Source organism: Trematomus bernacchii, unplaced genomic scaffold (assembly GCF_902827165.1).
Source record: "Trematomus bernacchii unplaced genomic scaffold, fTreBer1.1, whole genome shotgun sequence".
Classification (NCBI taxonomy): Eukaryota; Metazoa; Chordata; class Actinopteri; order Perciformes; family Nototheniidae; genus Trematomus; species Trematomus bernacchii.
The window spans coordinates 7,803,917-7,825,898 of NW_022987547.1; the positions used below are offsets into that span (position 1 = coordinate 7,803,917).

At 39.9% G+C, this 21,982-nt stretch overlaps 1 protein-coding gene across 2 annotated transcripts in view; it reads right to left on the minus strand.

Annotated features, from left to right (window-relative positions):
- The window catches only part of arhgap24 (Rho GTPase activating protein 24), a 65,332-nt gene extending 50,872 nt beyond the window's left edge, over positions 1-14,460 (minus strand). The window contains exons 1-2 of one of the 2 annotated variants that reach the window (XM_034123380.1): positions 5,331-5,464; positions 3,770-3,994 (exon numbers count right to left, since the gene is read on the minus strand). In XM_034123380.1, the coding sequence (XP_033979271.1) occupies positions 3,770-3,994; positions 5,331-5,411 (306 nt within the window). In that variant the 5' untranslated portion in view covers positions 5,412-5,464. Of the gene's footprint in view, positions 1-3,769; positions 3,995-5,330; positions 5,465-13,470 lie in introns of those variants that run through there. The other variant, XM_034123381.1, reaches the window with a different exon arrangement.
- Positions 14,461-21,982: the final 7,522 nt, after the last annotated feature.

The following is a 21,982-nucleotide window of genomic DNA, read 5'->3' on the forward strand; positions in this document are numbered from 1 at the left end:
TGCTTGTTGGTCAAAGTATAACTCACTTATCAATGAAATATTAACTTGATTACAACTTTCTTCTGTCCGACTTCCACTACAATGTTTGATAACATTAAATATGTATCACCGGTCACTCCAAATGACAAACGTGTCTGCTTTATTGTGTAAAGACACCTGCATCAATTTAGAATCGGACCAATGGCTATGGCCCAAAAATTGTGGACAGGGTAAAAAGGAACCAATTTAAAGTGTTGCCAGAAGAGGTTGCTTCAGGAAAATGTGGCCTTTGTGTTTAAATATGTGACTGTTCGTGTCTAATCAGTCTATATTTTGTTGGCGTCTGTTTCCCTAGGCAACAGTGAGGGGCAGATGTTCCTTCTCCCACTGAGGAAGCGGCAATTAGTCTAATGTGACAGATAACAAATGGAGACTTCACAGCACGTGAGAGATTTAATTAATAGCTGATCTAAATATGTCTTCACACCGCTTCTTTATGTAGTTCAGGACAGGGAGATTTAAGTTAAATTAGGGGATGTATCTTGGTCCTCTGATCTTGAATGTCAGTATTAGACGCAAAAGGAACAACTTCATCTCTCCCTCCACTTTGCCCTACATGTGTCCTTTTTTCAGGACGTTGGAAACTCCAGACTAGTTATCTTGTATTCTGTTGCTGTGTCTTGTTAGGAGGTTGTTTTTGTGGCATGCTGTTCTGCTTTGGAGGTCACAAAGATTTAAGGGCATTGAACACTCTGCTTTCTGCCTGACCTAGTTTTATTGAAATCTAACATTCTGTGCCAAAAGTAGCAGTTCTAGGTGTCTGAAATGTATGTTGGCTTTGTTTCAGAAGTAGGCAAGAAAAGACATGGAGTAGCTGAATGGATAAATAGAGATGGCGAGAATAATTCAAAGGTTATTTCCTGTCAGTGAATTTAAATTATAATAAGAGCTGATCATCATTCCCACAGGATTTTCACAGCCAAAATAACTAAGGCAAAACTGTAGACAGTAGACAGCTTAAGAACCAGAGCATCCCATAAATAGCAGTAAAGAGTATCTCCTCTCTGTATCTGGCCAGAGGCCCACCTTCAGGTCTGGAGCCTTAACCTTCAGACCTGCTGCTGCTGGTGTGGCTCGGCTTCGGCTGAGCTGAGCTCACTGGGATATCAGCCAGACGACGTTGTGTGGGTAGGGGAGCAGATTGAATATTTCAATTGTGCTAAATTCTCCTGTGGAAATTGTTTGGGTGGAAATAAATGTTTGTGTGGTCTTTTGTGGGGGTTTTTTGCAGACAAAGAACAAAGCCTCTGGTGTGAAACAGCTGGCCAGTTGAATTGCAAAAGGTTGACACACGACATGAAATAGCTGTTAAGTTAAATGTAAATCAAGAATGGAGAAATCAGGAAACAATCACCGATTAATAAAAACAGAGATCTGCAAATCTGCTCACTGACTCATGTATATCAGCTGTCAGCCCTTAGCTAAGAATAAAATAACCATCTCCTGGCTGGAGCTTTATTTTTAATGGAGAAATATGAAAGTTGTATTAATCACTGTGTGCAAAAGTGAATAAGCCTTCATTGTTTCCCAAGATGTTGAACTACTCCTTGAACATCACTAGTCATCTTTATTCAATTGTCTCTTCACACTCAATTCCGGCAAACTGATCACTGAACAGCTCTATAACAGCAGCCACACAAATCAATGAAACTGATTTTAATCTCTTAGTTGTGAGTTCAATATCACCAGTGAATAAAATAATCCTTGTGAAATGCATGTCTATGGTTTGTCTTTTCTAATGAGAATCCAAAGTCTGTCTGCCTCTTTGTTCAGTCGGCACATGCTCAGTGTGAGCGGCTGCCCGGCTACAGTAACGTTAGAGACGGCCTTATTGTCTGCATCACTCCTTGTCTCTTCTTCTTTGAGGATAGCTTTGTGTATTGGCTCTCAACAGTTTACTTTGACATACAGTCAAACATTCAAAACAAACGAGGGTATGTGAATTACAGTCGGACGTGGTTATGTGTGATAGCATCTGCTCCGTAGACCCCCATGTGTCCATTGTTTCAGAAACATGGTAATTTGTATTATTCTGACTAAATGCATGTGTTTCTAGATTCATTTCATGTGATGGGCAAAATCCTTTATACAAGATGCATCACGTAGAGTCACCTTAAAACCAGCAGTAGCATTATTTCCAGTACTGAAGCCTAACTAAGTTTGGCTGTTACTACTGCAATACAATGTTTTTATATCATATTACAAGTTTTACACACGTTTTTCAGGACCTTAAATGTCTATTATGTATCTCGCTTGACAAAATAAATATGAAACACACATTATTTCGTTTTTAGCTATATTTGTCCTAAAACAATCCCCTTTATTTTAACCTTAAAAAGACATGTTTCTCTCTGCGTTTTGATCTCATTGATCCATGGTGTACAGACTCTCTGTAATAGGATGGGGTGACATTGGCTGAAGACATAGTGGAGGATTATTTTACTCGCTATAAAGCACATGTGGGAGCCCCGACTATCTGTAATGGGATCTACAGTCTCAGGCTGAGTTTTGATTGATGGCTCACACAGATTATCTTGTAGCGTGAAGACATTTCAGATTGTATCTTTCAACATATTTTGTTTTAGATGTTACATTTTTCAATCTGATGTCTTGAAATGTCCTTCGGTATCAATGGTTGTAATAATTGTTGCCTAATTATGGGACTTCCTGACTTATAATAAATGTTAAACTAATTCAAATTAAAAAACACATTTATAATGGACAAAGAGCTGTGTGTCCAGATGTGACTCATTCCCTCATGTGTCTCTATGTGCCAATGAGCTAGCGTGCTTAACGTTTTCCAAATCAATTAACCTGACTCATGCAGTGTTGACAAGTACAATTTCCAAATTTCAACATCTAAACTTTCCAGGTGTACAAAGAAACAAAAAACATGGCTGCCTGTGATGGAAGTTAGTTAATGTTCTATAATGTTCCCGTTTTTTGGGAGGTATTTTTTTAACACTACCAAATCATTTCTGTGAAGATAAGATAAAAAAAACATATAAAAGATTGTTTACCATATCAAGCTACCTGATAACATTGGTGACATACTTATACATCATTTACATGCAAAACAGGTATTAATATATCCTGGTTCATCTTATTTGTATTAAATACAGGAAATATACGTTAAGTAGCCTTTGAGTTATTGGTTTACCATTTACAATGTGCATTTCCATTGTTTTGTGATGCAAGACATCTGCCTCTTTGATAAGTCTGGGTAGATGGTCACAAATTGGAGAACTCCGACTTTGATTTACTTTAATAGTAGTATAAGGGTAGTGTATGTTAACCAAATAATTACCGAATATTTCCACCTGCAGCATGAACCTGTGATATGATCAGCTGTTCATACACAATGTCTAAAAGTTCATCATATTTTCTAAGACAACAAGTGAGTTCACTGCTGGAATCAATTCAATTTGCCAGCTTGATCAGCTTAGAGAGATTATAATTGTTTGTTGATTTAGCTTATATTAGCGTGCATACATAGTTGTAGAGTAGCCCAAACTCAATGACTGTTTTGTGTAATTCCATTTACTTAGTTCTGGTATTTGATAATGCACAATGGATTAATTTGAATACCTATTGTGTTAACACAAGTTCCAGCATGATTAAATACTTGGCATCTAATATGTTTTTGTTACTAAGAGAGACAGCAATCCATTTTGATGATATTATTTCAAAATCAGTTGTGTGTAGTCTTTCAGTTTGTTCACAGCCTTACCAGTGCCTTGGTCTCCTCCTCGTCTTTGTAATAGTGGAGCTGGTCCCCTCGCAGAACAAACCAGCGACTGTGCCAAGTCTTGACAAATCCTCCCTGCTTCCTGAGCCACCCACACCTGATGACACTGGGTCGTCCCTGCCGCTGGACCTCTGTGCCGGCCTGACCTCCACTGCGCTGGGGACTGCTGTGGGACACACACGGCTCGTCCATTGCAGCAATTCTAATCTGAAAAAAGGCAAAGAAAAGGTTTATTATTATTTGCAGAAGCAGTTCCAAGCAGGCAAAGGGTGAACAAATGATGAACATTCTGCAACATACTATGAACAGATGCTGCAGAATTTATAAATGCTCTCTTTCAAAATGCAGTAACCTTCTAAAGTAAAACAAAAATATTCTTCAACATTTTAATCAAAAGACAAATGTACTATGTCATATGATTGCGGAGTTTAATGGTATAATAATCACCTCAGCCTGACAAAATAAAAATATTTTATTTAGGTAGTCTGTGGGTTATGCAAGCTTTTCAAATGTCATTTTAGTACTAACAAAATGTGACACCTTTGTTTCTCAAAACCTCTTCAAATAACACTTAAACTATTTGTGTGGCTCAATACCTCATGAGGTTCAAAATGTATTTTGTTAAAGAGTTGCTTATTTGCTGTGTCAATCAATTGGGAACGTTACACAGAACTCCAGGCAGACAGAGTGTTGAGTGTTGAGTGAGGGCAAGGAGATGAGGGCAGAAGGGGACGTGTGGGAGGAGGAATTCATGAACCAGATAACAAGAGCACAGGCCAAACCTCTAATCCCTTTTTATCGGCTTCTTGTGTCACCAACCTACACATGTTGGCCCCCAGTCTCTCCCTTGCGTCTGTGTAACATTCTGTCTCTCAGTTTCTTTGAGCCTCAATGGTTTTTAGTTTTTCTTATGACAAAGCCCTTATTATTCAAGGGAGGACATCTAATCTGGGGTCTCTGATGCATTGTACGTGTATGGTTATGTTCAGTTTGGGTTAAGAAACATTATGGATCATGACAAATATCTTATTTTTCCCCATTAAAGCGACATGGCTGTATGGACGGCAATATCTATCCGTCGGTTGCCCGAACAACCTTTAGATGTATTGCCATGACATTGTACTGACATTAACTGTCCCCAACAGGATACTGATATTATCTATTTTCTGACGTTGTATCTACTAGCAGCAGTGTCAACAGGTTAACAGTAAAAGTTTGTCAACACTTTGATTAATGACCAAAGAGGCCCACCTGCAAAACTGAGGTTATTTGTGGCATTCTGCACTTTTAAGTACCCAGGCCCCTACATACTGTCACACACGTGTTGACACATACACTCAGCATACAGGCCTGCAGACCTTTGCCTACAAAAACACAGGTGATGCTAATAACATTAATTACACCACGTATTGTGCACGCAGGCTCTGTTGCTAGCCTTAATTGAACTCTATCAGCTGCACCCGCGCTTTTCATATGTTGACAAGCCAAAAATCTTTAACGGCGTTTCAAAAATAAAGGCACGTTAGTAGGCTAATTTGCTCACCAAGGAAGGAGGCGCAGTCCATATTACTGCCAGTTCGCTTAGGCAACTCCTGGCAACAGGCCAAAAAAGTCCGTCTTTCATTGTTTTCCTGTTACAGAAACGGACTTACTTCCACCCAGTGAACACACCTGCCCTCACAGCATGGACCAAAGTGCAACAGCAGGCTGGCCGGACAAAGGTAAGTGACGTTTTCCGGGTATTCGTTGGGATTGTTAATTAGAAGCAAGCATGGACTGTACATGTATGACGTAACACAAACGGCGTCACTTGGTTTTGATTTTGTTGGCCAACCTTTTGTATCAGGCCTCATACCTGGTAGGTTTTAAGCACATTGGAGAAATAAACCTTCCGACCGCTCTGCCTGGTCCGGTCTATTATAACCCAAACTATGATATTTTCCTAAACCTAGCCAAGTAGCCTTGTTTTGTTGCCTAAAGCAGATTTTAGGCAAAATGCGCTTAATTTGTTTTGTTGTTGTTGCTGAGGCATGGACTCAAAAGCACTGTTATTGTACTGTGTGTCACAGGTTAAACTAGGCCCCTCTGGCCTGAGTGCGCTCATAGACACCACCCTTCACATTATTGTTTCCATACGCATAATAGATTGTTTTAACCTCATCATTCAGTGCTACTTGCGCAAAGTTTGCTGCTGTCAGCTCTAAGCAATGCCATGTTGTCAATGGCCCTAGCTGAGCTTGCCTTGGTGGAAGTTTAAACAGCCCACAGATGAGGACCAGATGCAGCCCAGCAGCGTTCCAGGCAGCACCAGAACAAGTGCAGCAGGGCTGCTGTTTTGATTTAAAAAATGTCTCTGGTACCATGCACACAATCCCAGAAAGCATGCACTGTATGCATGAGCATGTATAAACACGCTCTCTGCTCTAGTTTTTCACTTGTTTTGCAATATGGGGCCCAAATCCTACCTATTATCTTTGTCCATCAATACATCATATTTAATCTACTTTTGTGCTGGATCTCTGAGGTAAAAAAGTGGTCAGTCCCCTTATTTCAACAGCGGTGAAAGCTATTACCTGAGATAGGGGAAAATGTTCATTTCGTAGGAACGGTTAACACTAATATTTGAAGGAATAACCTCTGTATCCCTGCTGCCTCCGATACACTTGTTACTTTTAGTTAAAACAATCTGCAAGTACACACATACACATACACATACACACAGCATAAATCACAGTCTAGGCTTGATGCACCATCTGTTGATGGAGTCACCTGCTGTGTTGCCAGGCTGGTGCCACAGCCCCTTTACAACTTCATGCCTCCTGCACAGAGCCTAGTTAACAGCACTGCTGGGACTGGCCTGCACGGAAATGGTAAATTACTTATGGGTATCTCAATGTGAATAATAGCATAGAGTAGAAACACTGTTTAAAATGTACATTACACTGTGGTCTATTCCCGAAGTAATACATTGCTACACAGATATAAAAGGTATAACCATTACTACATCTATATAAATCAACAGGCAAATGGAAAAAGATAAGACGAAAAGTTAGTGTTGGCCTATGTAGGAATGGGATGATGAATTGTAACCTTTTGAAATACTCATTTTAATTGATCTTCCTTAAACCCGTTTCTGGGTTTAAGCAGAGATATCTTAACAGAATTATGTGTTAATAATGGACATAATGGATCCTATATTTCATGAACCATATGGTTGAATAAACAACTGCTTTGTCGTGAGCACTGGAAGATAGCAGTAATTCTCAGTCACTGCTGCTAGAAAAAGCTGTTGACTCAGAAAAAAATCTAAAAGAGGGAAATGATTACTTTCTCACTGACTCACTCCTCTTCTGACTTTTTGCTTAGTATACAGTTTAGACGCCAACACAACTACACAGTTTTCTTATGTATACGTTGTATTGCACAAAAGCTTGCTCATATGTTTGAAAAAACCTACAATAACACTGGGTTCTTAACCAGGCCAATGCTGGCAGACTGAATACCTTTCTTTAGGCTTATGAACAACCCAACATCAGCAAGGAAAAAAGTATTTTATATGTAACCATTCATTTTGCTGACACTTGTGAGCACAGTGTACCTACAGATGATGCCAAATACAGTATGGTTGTAAGCACATCCATGATGTAACTGCAAAGTCTTTGCAAGAACACATCAGTCTACCTGGAGGTTTGTATCCATTCAGCAGATTGAACCAGCTTCCCTGAAGTGCTTTCTGTGTCCCTGTGTCTGCAGGTGTCTCTGTTTGTGTGAATGTATTCTATCTTTGCATGTGACAATGTTATCTTCCCCTTGACTCTCAAACACCAAAATAAGCAGTAAAATTAGATGTATAACTAGACTTGTAATCAATTCTTCTTTTTAAGTTTGGTGATGACATGTTGATCTCTAGAATAATGAGTATGGCAGGATGATGAAGCGTTTCATTTCTAAAGCAGCAAGTGCTTTGCGTTACCATCTGCTCTTGTCTAGTAACACTTGACTTGATTATGTCTTGATTTGAGCTTAAGAATATCCCAGAATTTTCTCACAGTCCGCCTGAGAACTTTCACCATACGAAGTCAGTGGGAAGAGACACCCTGACCTTCACTATAAAAAAACAACAGCAGCTCAGCATACAGCACAGAAAGTCAAACACACACATAAACACTTGCACATACCAGACCCACTCGAAAAGAAAACATAAAGATAGTCACGAATCAGCCCCCTAAGGTTTTGTGGCACGCTCTGTCATTTCTTAGCAGGATGCCATGCATGCATGGCCCTGTGGCAGATGAATACAAATGAATACATTCCACAAGTAAAAGGAAAAATGAATGGACTGCCTTTTCTTTGAAGGGTACACGTCTTTCAATACGCCATTAGTGTTTGTCTCTATTTTGGCACAGGTATTAGTATTCTTTGTCTGTCTCTATCCTTCAATACAATTGATGCTGAGCCAGGCCATCTCGGGATCAGGGATGCCTAGTTGTTGGTTTGTAAATATGCATCTGTCGACAAATTCATAAAATACAGCTACTGGATGTGTCTTTAGTGATGAAAGCTGTTCTCAGGGCAGCCGAGATGGCTCTGAATTGTCTATAAATCATTTACAATTGTGTCCTGGGATACAAACATTTGATGTAAGGTAATACTTGTGATGATAGACCTATGCTAATAAAGAAAAGTTGTAAGTGCTGTTGCATTATACAGTTTAGGATAACACAGCATGCGGTTATATGCAAGCAGGAATTATTATTTTCCTTGTGTAAATGATGTCAGAAGCACCATGTGTTGGCTACATCATGAATAACATTATACCCACGCACAAAGGAAATACGGCTATATAGAGGTTTAAACAAGAGAGGGAGCTTCATGAGATTGTAAAATCGCTGCAATGTAATAATGGAGACCTTATTGTCCATACAGGACTCTTCGCACGGCATGGGGAGGTTGCTCATTTTCACTGCTTGCACAGTGTGTTTGTTCCCCATATGAGATAGCTGAAGCCAGAGAGCCTGAACTGCTGTTTGACACGGCTTTGTTTGAATTGAGCTTCTTTGGAGGAAAGGATATTGAGTCTGGCTCATCCTTTGGGAAATTAAAGATTTCTTTTGGGGGTAAAATACAACACTGTTACCTAAATCATACGTTTTAGGCTGTAAAAAGAAGAGTATTCAATTCCCACAATTTAAACTTTATAGAGTGTGGCACATACTGTCAAAAGTGTTGGTGTCAGGTATAGGGACAGTGGCAGGAAATCTTCTAGCACCACAGGAAGTGGCCGGTCAAAACAGCCGCAAGGGAGCACTCCGTTGAGGAAAATGTGGACTCGATAAACTTCTATCTGCTGCTTTTCCCATCCTGTGCTTGCTATAAAGCATCACAGGCCGAAATGGTGCAATGGTTTTAGAGACATGTACCACATTTTGAGTAATCTCTGAAACAATTGGTCCTTTCAGTGCAAATGTTAGCTTTTAGCTATCTAGCTAATTAGGCTACCATTAGCTACAAGAGTTGGTTGAAATCCCACCTGACTTTTTAATGCTGCTTGCTGACTTTTTTTGCACTGTAATTGTGTAGTTTAATTAGGCTCTTAAATATACTAGCTTCATAACATTTATTGTATATAAAGTTTCTGTATCTTTATTTTCATCATTACTTCTTGGTTTCGAAAAGACGATATGAGTAAGGGTTTTGCTATACAGGCCCATGCACACCTCTTTTAGATGTAGAAGTATCAAAAACGTGACTTAACTTTGCTAAATTAGAAATGGACATGGACTTGTTTTATATATATATTACTTTTCCCAGACATAACTAATAGGTAATATACAGTATGTTTATAATTAAGGTCATTAATGATCGCATGATCGAACATTCTCTTGGCTTAAACCTTAATGATACACTGATGAATAGCAGCCATTTTTTTAATCTCCTTTAACATGTGGCAGACAGTGCCATTACCATCTGTCTGTCTCCAGATTTTGTACTTTCAGCAGCTGCTGTACTCCACATTTGCCTCAGTTCTTGCCAGTAAAGCTTATGCCAACTTTCCTGGGATGATGTAAAGGTCACTGGTGCATTAAGCAGAAAAGTCACTAAGGAGGGTCAAAACGGCAACATCCTTTAACTACTCTGATTAAGTCTCGTTGACAATGTCTGGTGTACAGTATGTCTTCTGTTTTTCTTTCCTCTAGTACACTATCAGAAAGTTGCCAGTAGGATGTGATTGGTGGCCACATGATGTACCAACTGTTTTCTATATGCATGTAGGCATGTTTGACAGCTGATTGAATCCACCTGGCTATGACATAAACTCTCTTTCTTCCCTTAGCAGCCATCTCTCTAAGGCTAATTCAGATAAAAGCCAATAGATTTGACAAAGTCCATGCACACTTAATAGAAACAGTGGATCTCATTTGCGCATGATAAACTGCAAACACCAAAAATCATGCTTCAGAGGTAACATTAACTTCTGATCACAGTTAGAGCTGTGAAACCTTTAAATATCCCTAAGCAACTGCCCCTTCAAGTCTGCACATTAGGGCCTCCGTGACCCATATGTGTTAAAGACAAATATAACCCGCCGCTACCAAAGCTGCTACCTCGAGAGCCGTCTGTTTCTGTTAGACTCCTGCTCAAAAGTTTACAGAGGTGAGAGTAGGTTTCTCTCTGCGCTCTAAGTGTGCTAATCTTTGCATAGGATGTGAAAGAGGAAGGGTTTCAGATCTGTCACAGATGGAAGAACTCGAAACCCTCGAAATAAAATAATAAACTTAATCCATTGCTTCATCCAACACACGCAGGTCCCTCATGAATGATTTAAAGCTGAAGGGGTGAGGTCACGATCTGAGAAGCTATCTTTCATTATTGGGTTGTCCTGTCTCTACCCACACAACTGACTGTGAGTCACAATGAGGATGGATTAAAGCAGGATAAGAGGTAGCAAGGTTAGGGTGGGCGATATAATGTAGCACTAACAGAAGATTTGTTTCTTGGAGACACATTTCCTTTTTGCTGCTGAAAAGCCAAGTTAACTCACTGGCTTTCCTGTATGAATCAATGTGATGAGTCAGTTTCTATTTTGTCTACACGCTGATTTAGACACCATATGTGTCCCCCTTTTATAGTCTACATTGCAGCTCTTTTGGTATGATACACTCGCTACCCCATCACTAGCGTTGCCACCCCTCCCTCTCCATTTTCCTCCATGCCATGTGTCACAGTATGTCTGGGAAACAGAGCAGCAGCCTTATGAAAGAAACGAGGGTGAAGACTTTCAGTTTGACCACTGACTCATTCTACATGTGTTTGACACAGCGCTAGAACTGCGTGAACGATACTGTTGATGTGGCTATCCTTTGTATCACAGCAATATGAATGTAGGGAGAAATAAGATACTCGAATAGTACTATAAGATCCGCGAAATGCCCTACCTTGCATTGCTAATGAAAGTAAAAAATAATGCATCTGATCCACACCAAAATGTAATAGGTGGTTCATTTGACCTAAGATTCAACCTTCCACCACACTTTGTGCAAATTGGGCAAGTCGTTTTTCCATAATCCTTCAGAAGAGAACTGAAAATATAGCCTCCTTGGGGGAGGTAACAAGATGCTATACTGTACGTTCCCAAAGTTAGAGGGCGAATTGAAAATCACACCTGTGATCATAGTCATTTTCCCCAGAGATTGTTTGCGAGTGCAGTTTGCTGACTCTGCATCTTAACCTTCATAAATGTCACCACTATGGATTCTCTGGGTGAACTATCAGAAGTTGTTTGTAGTTTGACATCTTCACTCTCTGGCATAAAGTATTAGATTGATACCATTTTCATCAATCTTCTCATCTTACTGTCTGCCAGAAAGCCCAAACTATTCCTGGAATAATTTGATATCAACTCCAGTTTTGCTGCAGTTTTAGTCTTCCCCGTTTACGTCCCCTCCTCTGTCTCAATGAGCCGATATCACAGAGTGAGATGGGAACAGTCGGCTGCAGCAGCTGACACGGGGAACCTGATCCCTGGGCTTTCCAGCGACACAGCCTGTGCACTGCAGACATTCCTGGCGCGAGGGTCATCATATCTCCTCTCCTTCTACCTCAGCTCATGCCTTGTTGCTTTTCACATCGTCCCATATCATTAACACATCAGGTGGGGGAAACGAGATGTCTTTCATGTCCTCCCTGACATAAAGCATTGTATCAACACTTACAAACCTTGTCATTTCCTTCTCATCCTTTCTTTCCTTTTATTTGAAATACGTTCTCATCCTTTTTCCTCCTCCTTTTTTCATTATGGATGTGCTGTTATTTGGAAATCAGTGACATCCTCTTACATCTACCACAACAAACACATTAATCCAAACATAATTGAGTTTATGTGTCTGCTCTGCCAGCCGACGGTTGTTTCAGATGGCATATGCAACACTCTATCCATCTGTATGTCCTGCACCAGAATTAGCAAGCTTTTGAGAAAATACTAGTCTAACACAGCAACAGCACAGTCTGTGCAAATCATTTTAATAACATGACTACCTGAAAAGGTAAGGAAATTGATTCTTCCCTGCTCTCCAGCAGTTATTGTATGGGTTACCTAGAGCAAATTATTGTTTCGGGAATGCTGCTACAGGATTACAAGGAAGCAAGCATGCTTTAGATACAGATTATAGTAATTAATTGGTGTGAGGCATCTATATTTAAACTGAAAGGTGTGAACTTATTTCCTCAGGTGCATTTCTTCTTCACTATATCTTTATGGTGCACACTTCAGGTGAGTCAGTTGGATTACTTGGGTCCCTAGATACCACATAGGACATACATCAGGTCAAAGTGGCTGGCAATACACAACTTTTTTCCACTAGTTTTAAAGGGGTAAGAAATTATTTAAAAAATATTGTGATTCATCCCCCATGCTGCTCGGAGTAATAGAAGTCCATGACTCCTCTGCCAACAGCATGTGTTCTCTCCCTCTCCTCTTGCCTTGGCGCAGGCAGACTGTCCCTCGTTTCAACCAACACAACCACTAAGCTTCATGCAAATGAGGCTCAATGACGTTGCCAATATGCAAATGAGTGTATTGGGTCAGCTGGCATCTGTGAGCCACTTTTGAAGCTAGTACTACCTACTTTCATTGGAAATAGTTTGGTTACACTGTACAGGACGCACTGTATTTTGTACCTGGTGTCAGACAGATGTGCAATTAACATCAAATCCCAAAGAAGGTGAACGGTTTTCTGAGTGATGTTGGTTAAAGCATATTCAAAAAAAGTACCATAATGATTTCCAGTAAACTGAAGGCACTTGCTGACCTCCTCTGCTTATGGTTTTGGTTCATGTGTGCAAGACTAAATGCATAGACAAATCAGAAAAAACAGACTCTTAACAACAACACCAAATGTCATAGCAACTACCGCAAACTGCTGTGCTTAACATAGTGGTGTTACTTCTGCAATTGTATTTATTCAGCTCAGGGATAGCTGCTGAAATATAAATAACATACCTCATAGTGTCAATCAGTCAAATAGAACCAGTCAGTCAGACAATTTGCCTGCAGCATCTTCACATTCCTATTACGTGCCAACGTGAGTGATGTCAAGAAAAATGGGACATTGATACAGAATCACCAATATACAACAATACCACGGAGGCAGAAACACGCTATAAAACTCAGAGAGTAGACTCACCTTTCAAATTAAAAGCCTTGTCGAATCCCTCAGCTCTGATGTGTGGTGATGAACACACCTTTTTGTATCCAATCCTGTGACAGGTAATCAATCAACAGCAACAGAGATCCCGGGGTGAGAAGAGCTGAAGTTGTCCTCCAGCTCCTTCTGCTGCTCCCCTGAACAAACTCGGTGCGTGCAGAGTGGATGGAGTTAGCAGAGGATCAGACGAGCTGCTATAAACTTTTCCCCTGACTGCTCACACCATCTGCATGCTGAGAAAGTCTCCACTGTGAACAGGATGGCTGTCGTGGTCAGCACAGTCACACATGGGGCAGCAGTACAGCGGGAGTCCACCCAGACACATGCAAACCCATATGCACACACACACACACACACGGACACAAACACACACTCTCTCCCCCTCACACTGCAGCCTATGCAGTCCTAACTCCTCCAGTCATCCTGGCTCACACTCTGTCTGAGAACACTGTGTGTATATGTTGGTTACAGAGGAGGGGGTAGGAGAGAGGGAGGGGGGAAGTGTGTGTGTGTGTGTGTGTGTGTGTTTTCAGTGAGTGTGTTTTAGGAAGTCTTAAGATGAGAGCTCTCACCAAGCAGAGCTCCAGCAGTGCAGCTCACTTTCTCTTGTATTTCAGATAGCACAAAAGCAACTGGCAGTTTTTAAAACTCTCACACTTTGTTCAAATTGTAAACAGCCAGGAAATTCCCCAAACTTTACTAATGTGCAATATCAATTCTCAGTTCCCTATATATCATCTGTGAGTTATTCTGCATGCAAACACAGAAAGCTGCCCCTCTTTTAAGGAGTCTTCAATATGTTATATACAAATGAGCATGCAGCTCCACAAACATTTATTCAGTGACACTGTCCTCACTTTGGTGCAAGCCCAGCTGTATACACACCAGTGTAAATTGCATCTTGTTTACCTGGGAGTGGTCTGAAATGTCTTCCGTTTCCATAGTATTGCAGTGGTTCCTTCCAAAGAATAGTATGATTCATTTTCTATAGAATAAATGGAGATTATACCATGGATAAAGCTTTTGAACCGTAGTGGATGTGAGGCATTTGCGGTTTGAGAAAATGACTACCTGCTTTAACAAACTGAGGAATTCTGACATGTGGAGTACATTCCTGAGCTTAATCATGCAATCATTGAGCAATTTTTCAACTTCTCACAACCTGCCTAATCACCACACGGAGACTATTGATTTATGACAAGAGAGCAGGCACATTTTACACAATTTCTTTATCATGCAAGCTAATCAAATGAAAATGATGTGTAATAATTTACAGAATAAGTTTACTGATGAGAAAGAAATGTATAAAACAAGATAAGGCTAGAAGACCCTTTGATGCAGATGATGAAGAATGAGATGTTTTAAAAAGATTACAAAAAACAAAACTAGAAATTCACCACAAAAACCAATCTTTCCAATACTGAAAACATACATTTAGAACTTTTAACAACATCTGTCTCAACACAAGACAGATGCAGAACCTTTACACCGCCTTAATGTATCCAAAGCACGTGTTTGCCACATCTCCTGGTCCTGGAAAATGTTCTCATTACTAATAATAGAGGGGAATTCCAGTCTATGTGGGCTGATGTATCATCAATAATTACTTCCTCAAAATCAAATCAGGATGAACATTTATTAATTTACACACACACAAACAATACAGCATGTGAGACTTGGGTGCAACTCGGACTGAGGCAGTGTGTGTACTTTGCGGTGATGTCATACTGCTGTGGTCCTGGATGGTACGGAGGTGTTAAAGGTTCAAGTGTTGGGTCAGGCCGAACACATTATCTATTGATCCGTTTGATCTACGGGCAGACCCTGAGCAGTGAGGCAGGATTGAGGTCAACATTACATTCGGACCTGCTATTAGCATCTGTCAAACCATTGATCAAAGTGGCAGCAGCAGCACATCAATCTGTCCAAAGCTTCAATCTGACACTTTCCTTAATGCAGAGTTTATTATCAACACCTTTCTCCCCTTCTGTTTCCCCGTGTTCTCTCCAGTGCGGGGTTAACTGAAAAAGTAATCTGAATCTTACATGTTGCATGGCACATTTTGAGCAACAGCGACAACATTTAAAAAAAAAATGTTCTGTTTTGTATGACATTTTTTTTAATAATAATTTACACCAGGGGTTTCCAACACTTATGTCTTCAACCCCTCAAAAAACAAACTACTGTTTACACATTACCACTATACTTGGTGATTTGGTCGATGTATTGGTATTCTGTATGGAAAAATAAGCACAAGTTACAAAAAATTAATTATATTTAATGCATCCTATCCTATCTTATTGATCTTGGGACCCTTTTGATGGTCCTTAACCCGATGTTGGGAAATAATGGTCTCGATAAATCCTGGAGCTAGCTTTGGTACATTTTCAAGTCTTCTGCAGCCATCAGTATTAGACCTTCCCCCTATATTTCCCAAAATATGGGTTCATTATGGGGGAAGGTCATTGGGAAACACTGGTTATTTGCGACATGGCTTTTTATTTGTTGCTAGAGCACAGCCTAGAAATCAGACATTGTTTTCATTCTGACTTTGGTATAACTGCTGTGAGCCATGCTAGCTCCTGTGCAGTAACTATTAAAGTTACTTTTAGTTACACTTTATAAAATGAAAACACTTTTACTAAGGATTTTGCAGCTGTGCAAAGACATTTACATTCAACACCTAACAGTGAGAATGAAGTCAATTGTATTTATACCAATAACACTCCACACAATACACATTTTCTAGGTATTTAAAGCCTCATGAGATGAAAACACAGATTAAATTAAATGTAGAGAACAAACAATAGTAGGCCATCTGTGCTCAGCCATCCTTCAGCATGTTTCATATATTTGCAGGACGTGGAATGCTGAACATGAAACACTTTGACCTTGTGACGTGAGAAGTTGCCATCTGTAAACAAACTGGGGATGCATCTTCTCCCATGAGACACTGTGGGGGACCTTATCCGATAGGAGATAACTCATATGGTTGGAATGGATGAATCTTCACAAAAAAGCCTCCGGGAATTAAAATATTCTCAATGGATCTGCTGTTCTCATGGCCTTGCAGTCAGAGGTTTGGACAGTTGGTGACTTCTGGGAAGATAATGAAAAACTTTGGAGACAGACGACGGGAATCCTTTCCCAGTGACCCGCATGACACAGTAAGTCATCGACTTTAAATTCCATTATTATATGGACTTTAGTGTTGCTGTATTTTGTGTACAGTTTTGTCCCCTCACTGCTCTAGGCAGATATTATACATCTGTGTGTGCATGACCTCTGTTGGTAAGTGTCTGGTCATTGCAGAATTTCAAATTAGCTTTGCTCAATATTTTCACATTAACAATGGATCACATTGTCACTTATATGTACTGCTAGTAGTGCGGACCTACAGATAGTAATCACCTGACATCTTGTATATCAATAGGACAATCCTGTTTAAGTTAATGATTAAAAGAAAGAAGAAAGTTAACGAAAAAGCCAAAAAACACAACTTTAAAGCTCCCATGTCATGCTTTTCCGGTTATTACCCGTCTCCTTGTGTGTTATGAAGGTTTTTATGCATGTAAACGGTGTGCAGAGTCAAAACCCTCAAAGTACACCCTGTAGCGAGTAAAACTCTAACACAGAAAATACCTCCCCAAAACGCCTCGTTGGAGATACGTCACTGCCCATTTGATTCTTCCGGGTACCGGCTGATGTCATGCGGTACCCGGAACGAAATGGACCAATCCCGAAGAGCTATGGCCACACCAGCAGCGGCGTTTTCCTCCAGAGGTTCGAAGAACCGGCATTTCACAGACGAAAGCTTCCAAAACATTGCCCAGTTTGAGGCCGGATATGCACAGCTTGTTTGGACCGTTTGGAGCAGGGGAAGATTCGGGTACACAACCTGTGAGTTTGCATTGTTATTTGTGTATTTATCAAACAAGGTAGCTACCACGACTGTTTAAATGTGTAAACATGTTTCGGACTGCTAAGCCAGTGCTAACTGTGCTAACTAAGTTGCTAGAGTTTAAATATATCAACTACAATGTCAGCAGATGGCCTTACATGTTTGTCATGGCAGGAGAATGTCTGCAGTCACACACACGGAATACTCATACAGTATACTCCGGGTGATTTACCGTACATTGTGACAGTACATGTATAGCTAACGAGGCTAGCTATGCATGTATAGCTAACGAGGCTAGCTATACATGCTAGCGGGAAACATTGTATGACCGAACGTAGCAGACTACCCGTAGAATAATGCAATTATAAACACGTTATTGCTAGCCTAATATGAACCACTAACTTTTGTTCATAGTAGTTTTATTACACTCCGTTCCTCCAAGCTAACGTTCATATCGTGTTAGCTACCAAGGTAAACAAAGCTAGGTTAGCATATTAGCAGGCAAGCTGTTCATTAGATATATCCACACTCCTACCACAACTACTACTAACGAATCTAAAACAACTAAGTTTCTCTAATATTTTGTGATTTGCATTTTATTTCGTCCAGACAGATCCTGCCGGACAATGCATGACTGGACGACCACACTGAGGCATCGTCTCAAAAAGCCCCGGCTGCTATAGGCAAGATGCCGACAACGAGGAGTAATTGACGATATACCGTGTACGTTCATTTTGTACATTTCTAAAAATAAAGTTTAATGGAAATACTTAGTAGGCCTATCCTTTCTTCCCTGAATTATTTGCTCCTATAACATATCATTCATATATAGCAAACCATGATTTGATTTCTCATCAAACAGTAGTAGTTTATAACGGGTAAAAATAACTTACTCTTTGTTATGACTGGCTCGTAGGCCACAACGGAAAGACAAGGAGACATACACGAGTTTACAAAACCACGGCACATTTATTGTGGTAAATGCAGAGATGGGTGGTTGAGAGGATCGCCGAGTTCGTCTTCCTGCAGCCGCTTTGGAGAGAGACAGGGGCCGCCGTGTGACTCCGGGCAGCTGGGCTTAATAGCACCTCGGCTCCGGAGGTGTCCGTGATCGCGCTGATTAGCCTCTTCAGCTCCACCCCATCGTAAGACAAAGGCCCTGGGGCCGTCACACTCTTCTATAACAACAGTTAAAAATATATGTATATAAAATATACGGCTGTACCGACGCCATGATAAGACTGATGTTCCGCTGAGAGCAGCCGGGAAAAGCACTGTTAGACATGGGCGCAGCCTCTCTGGTGGTTGACTAATCAGAACAGAGTGGCCGAGCTGACCAATCGGAGCACACTAGGCTCACAGGGAGGGGGGGGCAAGAGCTCCAACGAGTCGTTTAGTGGAGAGAGTGAATACTGCTGAATACACATGCTTGACAGAGATGCTGTATGCGAAACCAATGTGAGTTTGGAAAATTGCACAGTATAAATCTATTTTAGTATACCTCAACAATGTAATTATGATCAGTGGAAATGGCCATGACATGGGCCCTTTAAGACCCTGTTTACATGGAGACGAAACGGAGAACGAACCGAATTCGATATCAAAAAAGTCTTCCGTTCACACAGTATCGGCTCAAGAAACTTGTCCTTTCACACGGGACCGCTCGACCCGCTGTAGTACATATGCCGGGCCTGTAAGTGGCGCTGTACTTCTGCCACAAAATACACCAAAAGCAGTGAAGAAGACCCCCGAGCATGGTTGCCATGATTGCCCTTCGGAGCGACGGAACCACGACGGAACCACAATGCAGTTCGGCAAAGCGTGACGTCACCCCATTCAAAGTGAATGGGAAGCTGCGTTGAAGCTTCAACGCACGCCGCCGTGTGGACGGGCCGTGAGGCCCCCCAGAGCGTTCCGTCCGCAGATCTACCCACCTTGGGACCCGTTATCGTTTGAGGGGTCCGTTTCCGCGGTTCCATTACGGCCTCGTGTGAACGAACGGGCTATACGAAAGAGAAAAGTAGCAGATACAACACGAACCGTCTCCATGTAAACAGGGTCTAAGAAGTGGGAGGCTTTAGAGGTCAAGGTCACCCCTATTTAGTTTAACAGTCTACATGTCACTGCTGGTTTCATTCTCCTCCTGACCTCAATAGGGACAGAAAATATTGCAGGAATGTTGCTGCTACTTCTCTGAACCTGCTGACCGTTGTTTTGAAAGGTCAATGCAAACACAGCCCTTCATCCTGTTGGTATTTAATTGAAAAATCCAGTAGACCTTGTTTACTAATGCCAGTAAAATGGTGTATGAGCAATCATGCTTTGATAAGCGGCAGCTATGTTTTGCTGCGTTAATTATTATTTTGTTTTTAGTCCTTGGTTGTTTTATTTTTCTATTATTTATAGTCTTTCCTTTGCAACTGTATTCTGATTTTCTATCAGAGTTTGTCTTTACTTTAGAAACAGTGCATCCCTAAATCAGCTCTCCTTCTTTTACTTTACACAATATTGCTCTCTGGTGGTGACTTTTAAAACTTTTACATTTTGATCTTTAATCTTTTTTATACATGTTTATTGTTATTTTCAAAAGGCTGTTCACATATTAATATCCTTAACTTTATTTTTGTATTTATAAAGATAGTTTTTTTTTGTTGATACATGTCACTATATGACGGTAGCCTATTACTAACAATAGATCGGTGCTTATTATACGTATGACAAATGCAAAATAACACTAAATAAGGACAACCGAAGTAACATCTATTATTGCATTAATTTATCAAAGCTTCAAAACAAACATATGAAAATAATTGCAGAAGAAAACTTTTCAGCACAATAGCATCAAAGAGCCACCAGATGTCCATGTGTTACAGCACAAGAGGAACTCAGAAGGTATTCAATTAAAAACCCTGTCCGGTACAACATCAATGTATTACTACTTTCAAAGCTCAAAATACATTTGTTTTATAATAATATGAGATATAATAAAAACAATTGTGTTGTGCAACCTTAGAGCCCTCACCAAATTAAGTTGTACAACAAATTAAGATAAAAAGACATTTGAAATGTATTCAAATCAGTTACCTCCATCTCTATCGTAAATCCTACCTACCCTACACTGTAAAAAAAAAAACTCGTAAAAAAACGGTCAAAGTACTGGCAGCAGCGGCTGCCAAACAAAAACCCTTAAATTAAAGTAAAATACTTTAACTGAAATAAAGTGAATAAGCCATTAATTTACGGGAATTGTCCTTAAAGATTTTACAGGAAAACACTGTAATTTTACAGATTTATCTTCTCTTTTTACAGTCAATAACCTTTAATAAAAGTACAGCACTAATACTTTAACGTGCAACACTGTAATTTTACAGATTTATCCTCTCTTTTTACAGTCAATAACCTTTAATAAAAGTACAGCACTAAAACTTCTACGGGCCCGTAAAAAAACGGTCAAATGACTGGCAGCAGCGGCTGCCAAACAAAAACCATAAAATTATAGTAAAAATACTTTAACTGAAATAAAGTGCAAAAGCAATTAGTATACAGAAATTGTCCTTAAAGATTTTAGAGGAAACTTTCCTCTCTTTTCAAAATCCATTGTCTTAAAATGTTACATTCAAATACCTTAAATAAAGTTCTGATGAGAAAAACAGTTTTTTACATTTTTTTTTTATTAGATTTGTATGATCAAACACTAAAATAAATACAGAACCTAAAGTTCTACAGGTAGAATACTGTTATTTTACAGCTTTTTTCTAACATTTTCCAATCAAACAGGTTCAATAAAATCACAAAATGTTCTGTAGGAAAGAATTACTCTGAAAACTTAAAATATAAAAATATTTGTAGAATTATAGTACAACTAATGAATACAGCATTTCATATTTAAACATCTAGTTATAAACAGTAGAAATAAAAAGTAAGTTGAATTTTTTTAAGACTACTTTGAAACATTCTCAACTGAAAATAACAGAAATTACAAAATGGTAACATATGTTCACATTGTCAATTTGAAGGAGCAGTGTGCAGGATTTAGTACGTCTAACAATGGGGATGTAGGTTCCAACCAATGGATAACTTGTTCACTCACCCTCCTATCCCAAGTTTGTAGAATGTATATTGGCTGCAAAAAAATTGAGGCCCAATCATGTTTCCTCTGTCCATTCTGCGCTACTGTAGACGTGGCAGTGCAACCTAGAGGACAAAAAGATCAGAATCAGAAACGGGTTTATTGCCAGGTAGGTTCACACGTATGAGGAATTTGACTAGGTGTCGTGGTGCATACATACAAATAAAAAAACAAAATCCAAAAAAGTACACAGATAGCGAACTATATTAAGAACACTGTAATAAAAATATAGTAAGATAGCAATAAAATAAAGCAGTAATATACATCGAAATAGAATGCAATAAATTATAGAATATAAAATATGTGCAGTAAGCAATATTTAAACATTGCATTATTTACCATCCTGTGATCTCCATTATGTAATGCATAGAGTCTGCGTTGTGGATGAGGTTAAGTGTCAGTGGGGGGGCCTTGTTGAGGTGGCGAGAGGTTTTGGTCCTGATGGAGAGAGGTTCTGATCC